A 6,594-nucleotide genomic window follows, 5' to 3' on the forward strand; every position below is an offset into this window, starting at 1 on the left:
TTCCCAAAGGCTTTCAAAAATCTTAATGGGCTTTCTGTTGATATTTTTCTGAGAAGCCACAGATATATTTTATATGATGACAGTAATCTATCTCCTAAATCTTACAACATCTGAGGAGTAAGTACAGCATCTTGACTAAGAAACTACACACATTCTGATGCTTATAGGTCATCAACTTGAAATGACAAAATGTCAATGTGAGGACATATTTGTCATAATGCAAGTTGTAACCTTACTCTGGAATACATTTATTGTATTTTAACTTCACTCTTGACCCTCACTGACCTAACCTCTAGATGGCACTGCCCACCATAGAGCTAGTGAGAAAGGACAGGATAATCTGAAAGATCAATAGAAGTAAATAGACCCAGAGGATGTCACATTTACATGTTGTTCTGACATGTTGTTCTCTACCTTTTTTTGAAAGTGCATTTTAAAAGATTTCACATAATTTCATGGGTATTTGGTATTTTTAGCTCATTAGCCATAAACAATAACTGTTTTGTGACATATCTTCATAGGAAAAACCCTAGGAAGTCCCTATTCTCATAGTTTTATACTGAAAAGGGTAATTTGCTACATTACAGCAAAGATTATAGAAAATGTTGTGATCAACTTGTTGTAAATTATCACCATCCTTAAGACTGTCTTATATAGAGATATTTAACATTTACTTACATTCTCAATCAGCTGAGGTGAGAAAATTAGAATAAGGACAAGTAAACTAAACAAAAGAAAATGGTCAAACTTAATGCAGATTAGTTAAACATTGAGTGCAAAACTGGAAGAAAAAAGTTTCGAAATTTAGAATATTTGGGTTTACGAACTGACAAAATCAAGAGTTGACTTTCCACATTTGTATTAAACCATACTTCCTTTATGTCTTCCTTACAGCTATAATCCTCAACATACCTATAATACATCATTATGTACATTTAAAGCCTCAAAGCATATAAATTTATAATTAGACCAAATCAATCACCAACAACAGCTGCTTGCACAACTTAAAGTAGCTCTGGAAACTCAAGCCATAATTTTCAGCACTGACACAGTGTGAAGGCTGTTCAAAACACACGAGGAGACAGTAGTCCTGCTATTTTAATATGCAGCTGTGTACGACAAATAAGAACACTGTCATTCACAGTGTGTTGTCACTCCTTAAACTATCAGAGATTCTTATTGAGATGTGATGGCAGCACAGAGCATGATACTTAAGACACATCTCCCTTCCATGGCCACTGAACGCTGCATTAACGCAGCAAAAGAGCTTAAAGTGTTTGTGCTGCCCACTTTGAGAGACAGCCACAGACAGACAGCCATATTTGTTCCCCCATATTAATGTGGCCCTGCAGACTTGAGGAGAAGAAATATAATCAAAAGGGAGAAAAGTGTGACAGAAAAAGAAAACAAGAGTAAGATGGAAAGGAAACAGTCTGGCTTAAAGTAGAAACAACATGAGCTGTGTCTGTCACCTGTTCCCCATTGAGAGAGGTGGCGCGACATTCCATCGCCGGGAACACAGACATATCCCCAATGCCGGAAAAGGTAATTAGCAAATATATGAATACATTAATTCATCTGTCAAATTCACTTGCAAAACCTTGGTATCTAAAGGGCTGAAGAGTAGTTATTTCTGCTTAACAGTTTGGAAGCAAAAAAAAGGAAAGAAATACTAAATATAACTCTTAACATTGCCTTTTGGAGTGTGTGGCACCATGTGATGCTGATTCAGACAGCTTTTTTGCTGTCAGTCTTTTAGGCTGAGGCTCTCCCACCATACAGACTAATGTTGTCACTTTAGCACATCTATAGTGACGCACATACAAGTGGTGGAAATTTTCTAGCACCTTAAGACTTAGATTTTCCAGATTTATGGCCCAATATTACATATTACATTTTTTCCTTCATATAATTAAAGGTAAATCCTTGTATAAGTGACATTACACTATGACGTGTTTCCCAGTCCTAAGAGTTAATGGAAAAAAGTGCTAAAAGCAGGACAAAGCTCCCCAAACAGAGCTCTGTTGACTAAGGGAAATACCACTATGTGGGGAGTGGGTGTCATGTCAAGACTATAAATAATCACAACTTAAAACTCCCCTCTGCAGTGAATCATTCCAGCAGCAACATATCTTGCCTTCCCCCACTTCAAAATTAGCTTGGATCCCTAACAATGGTTCATTCAACCAAGAACCTGGCTGAGAGGGAGATGGAGAGGAGAAGTGCTCAATAAGATTTGCCAAATAGGAGTAAAATCATAAGTTCGATTGACAGTCCTCATTAGGAAAGGGAAACAATTTTCTAGCATTTATCATTGATCAGGAAGTGAGTTTTGGCATTCAAAGTATACTGTTAATATGTCTAATTTGTCAGGCCTCCTCCCAAATAAATCTATTAGCAGGACACAAAGCATGCAATGCTGTTAATCTACGCAAGCAGCTTTGAAATGTTAAACTTATTAAGAATTAAAGGAAAGAAGTTTCTACCAAAAAAATTGTTGTTAATCTCTGTTGGGGGAAAATGCACAAAGCCAACAGCTGATCTTCTTTAAGTTGTTTTTGGCGAAAAAATCAAGGTCATGTTGATTAGTAAGAACAAGAAAATGCTTTACATAGAGTCAATATTCAGAAAATTGAGGTTTATAGGGCTTGATCTTTGGAGCATTAGACTACTGTTATACTGTATACTCTATTATTAAAAAAAACTGACTCTGTTGAGCTCAAATAAAAAATTAAATGGACTCCAAGACAGAAGAAAAGCAGTAAGTGACATACATTACATGTCATGGTGCTCTATTGAACCACACTGATGTGCGCAGAACATCTCAAAAAAGCTATGACCATCATACAAACAATAGATGGCTCATTTTAAAACCCAGCAGCCTGTTCACAAATACCTACTCTGTGCACCTATTAACAACTAGAAAGACACATACTGTCTGATGCAAACCAGGTGTTCTGTTCCTGTTTGCTTTGAATCTCAATTGCCTGAAAAACATTTTTGGACATGAAGAAGCAACTGATCTGTTGCCAGTATCTATCACTGCTGGCTTTAGGATCAGTGTTCTGGCAAGAATGACCTCATTATGAAAAAAATAAGTGGGCTTGTCTTCTCATCTCCAAATGGCCATGAGCAAAAAATATGCATATGAGAATTCTCTTGCCAAAGCTTGAAAGACACACAATGCCCAAACAACTCCAAGAAATTGATGAATAAAAAATGAATTTGCATGTAATGATCCAGAAGCAGTGTGTCATGTTATTGTGCTCGTTTGTCGGCTCACTCACTGGAACCTGGAGTCAAGGGGTCACTGCAGACTAGAGTAAAGATTGACTTAGTTCACAAGACAGCAAGCAGACAAAGAGCTGTGAGTAAACTTCCACTGGCCTTTATTGGTTTGCCCTTTTCCTGTTGCAGAGGGACCTGCAGATGTTAGGAGGTTAAATGTAGTCTCACTCACAAAGACCAGCAACAATCCCCACAGCCACAGATGTAAAGAAGATGAGTGTGTTTCGGCAAGAAGGTTGAGGGGCTATGATCCCACTAATAATACATTTTCATGCATAATCAAATTTATTTTGATAGTTCACACAAATGATGGGGGGTAGGGTTAGTTTAGCTTTTAGCTTCATAGACTGAAGACAGCTGTTAATGACAATTTCCACAATGAGGGCTGTGGATTGTCCTGAATAACCAGGACTTTGTTTTTGTTTTGGTAAGATATCCTTACTATCAGCAAAAGCATGTTCTGGGTGCTTTCAGACTGTAAACGTATTGTGACTCTGCAGCAATTCCAACTAGAATAAATCGCAAACAAAAGTTGTGTGGTATATAAAAAATGATTAAAAAAAATATAAATGGTGATAGTTTCATGGCAAGCTCCATTATCCATTATTCATGTCATGAAAAGGGGCAAATATCTCATGTGCACTTCCAGTAACACATTCACTTTCTGGTGGTCAAAATAAAAAAAGGATCATCAATACAGAGCTGAGTTGTCAGTAGCAGTATTACATCCAACATTATAGAATGGTAGAAGGCCTACACAACACTCCACAGCCGATCTAAATATATCAAAACAACGCTGACAGTGGAAACTACTTGTAATTTATAAACTTGATGGCACGATAGAGAACTTTTCTTTTCCATTATCATCTGTAATAGCATTCATTAAAAGGATCACTTTTTTGAGCCAACAATTCTTACTCAAGTCTAAACATTCTGCTTATGAAAACAAAGTACTTCCCATCTCCACTTGCTTAAAAACCTGTATCATTAGCTTATTGTGAGAACTTGGTTGAGTTGATGGTCCAGCCCTTTCTCAGTGCAGTGTACATTATACTCAAGTGGTTGTGTTTCAGCTGCTATGTGGTCCAAACGCTTTCAGCAATGTCCTCAACAGAGGGTGATTGTCTGGAGCTCAGAAGCCAGTTAACCACTAATGCATACATACTAATGTTGTCAGTAGATTCAATGGAGGTTGCATTTATTCTCAGTCACCTCAGTTTTCCCATAAAACTCTTTTCACTACAAAGAAACAAAGAATTGGATCTCCCTTTATCTATGGTTTACTTGGTTTACTATTAAGAAAACATTACCATCAGAGAAGAACAGATTCTCTCTTTTTTTAGATCATATGTGGAAGTGACTGATACTATAATGCAGACAACTGGGATTCACTTCTGGTAGGAAATTAGAAATTTGGCCTTAAATAGCCTTTGAAGGCTTGCACATTTTTGATGTTCCACAGAGGCAGCTGAATGTGACAGGACAACAAAACCTGCATGCTAGATGTCAAAAATACACACACTTCCATGAGGAATGTCTAGGTTTAAAGTTGCTGAATTTATTCATTTATTTTTCTTTTTTTAATGTAAAGCCCAAACATTTAAACAGAGGTCTATAAATTTGATTGTGTTTGGCCTTTGAAAGCTGCTTCGAGGTTTATATTCCAGAAAAGAATCAAAATGATTTATCACTTGCTGAATTTGCATCATTGCTCCTAAGACTGACTCCTTCATTCTGTCTCTCCACGCTTCAGTGTTTAGTTTCCAACTTATCATAGCTATGCAAGTGAAATGTTTTTGCAGCGCACCACATGGTTTTGATGCAGGAGATCATGGGCTGGATGTTCACGTGGTGACTTCAAAGCCAAGACTTCACCTGTCAAGTATGAAACTGAATCTGGGTCTAAAATATTCAAATCTTTCAACGTTCAAATGCACTAAGAAAAGGTTCAGTTATCAGTTGCAGATGGGGTAAGTAAAGATGGACAGCATTGACTCAATATGTTCACTTACACTATAGCTGTTACACAAAACATAAGAATGAAAGAGCAACCAAAACGTCAAACGGGACACATTTAAAAAGAAACTCTAATAGTAGAGACCTGTGTGTCCACAGCTAAACTCCACTTATCTTGAGTTAAGAGCCTATATTCTCAGTCAAGTTTTGGTGGCAAAAACCTGTAGGGCTGGGACTTGTTAAGGGAAAAAAGCCAAAGAACCTGAACAGAAATAACTGGTGCAGTTTCTATTTCAAATTAAACAGTTTTAAAAATGCTCGTATACAGAGACATCTGCATGGCGACCGAACTTCCACTTACGTTGCTGCCGCGGAAACGTGTCCACTCCTTGTCCGTTGAGCTCCTAAATGCATTTGTATGCATTTGTCCAGGCAGCAGAGATCTGGGTGAAAACAGAATCACACTCAAAGGAATACTGCCACATCAGAATTCCCTCATCGCACTCCAGTCCGGAGGAGAGATCTCTCCCACTTTTAAAAACCTAAGCCAAGGATCCTGTGCGCTCTGCGGCGCGCAGTTGGTTAATCTATCTCTATTCAAAGTGGAGACGCTCAACAGTTGCACAAAACAAGAAGTGGTTCGGCGTGTGACAAGTTGCTCTGTTGCAAAGTTAACTTCTCTACTCTGACGATTACAGAGAATGAGGCTTCGTCTTGGTCTCCAACACAACAGCCGATTCTCTCCTGTGCGTCTTTACCTCCAGGCGGTGGTCTCAGCTATGTGCCTTGACTTGCACTGATGCAAGTGGACCCGTATTCACCCCATCACAACTCCAACCAGCTGGTGGTGTTAAATTTCACTAGTTACTGACTCGTGACATCACGGAGAGTTTTGGCTTGTGTCCTTTGGTGCCTGTTGTCTACTTTGACTGCTGGATTACTCTAAAGCGAGTTCAAAAGAGTCAACATGTTTAGAAAAGTAGGCTACTCACTGCACGTGCTTATTGTAAAGAGTAGCATAAGCTTGCTTGCTCAGAAAAAATGAAGTCATACTTAGCAATATTGAAATAGGTGAATACAACCGCGGAACAGAAAACATCAGCTGGTCAAGCAATTCTGCAAAAATTGTCAAAAAAAACAAAACACTTGCAACACTTCATTTTAATACTAAAATATAATAAACAAAATCCTAAAGAAACTGTATTTTCAGATTAGTTCTACGAGCGCTGTATCCATTATGCTTATAAAAGTGTGATTAGACAACAAAGGTAACCTATTGTTGGTATAAAATAAGATAATGTTTTGGGGGCAGTCTTCTTGGTTAATAATGCAACTGTAAACTTGAATCTT

The 6,594-nt window shown here is 37.9% G+C and overlaps 1 protein-coding gene across 1 annotated transcript in view; it reads right to left on the reverse strand.

The window, feature by feature from the left end:
- Nucleotides 1-6,042, reverse strand: part of col24a1 (collagen type XXIV alpha 1 chain) — an 80,415-nt gene extending 74,373 nt beyond the window's left edge. Inside the window, exon 1 of the mRNA XM_075485868.1 lies at nucleotides 5,606-6,042. Coding sequence (XP_075341983.1) covers nucleotides 5,606-5,658 — 53 coding nt within the window. The 5' untranslated portion in view covers nucleotides 5,659-6,042. The remainder of the gene's footprint in view (nucleotides 1-5,605) is intronic.
- Nucleotides 6,043-6,594: the final 552 nt, after the last annotated feature.

This window comes from Odontesthes bonariensis, chromosome 15 (genome assembly GCF_027942865.1).
Source record: "Odontesthes bonariensis isolate fOdoBon6 chromosome 15, fOdoBon6.hap1, whole genome shotgun sequence".
Lineage (NCBI taxonomy): Eukaryota > Metazoa > Chordata > Actinopteri > Atheriniformes > Atherinopsidae > Odontesthes > Odontesthes bonariensis.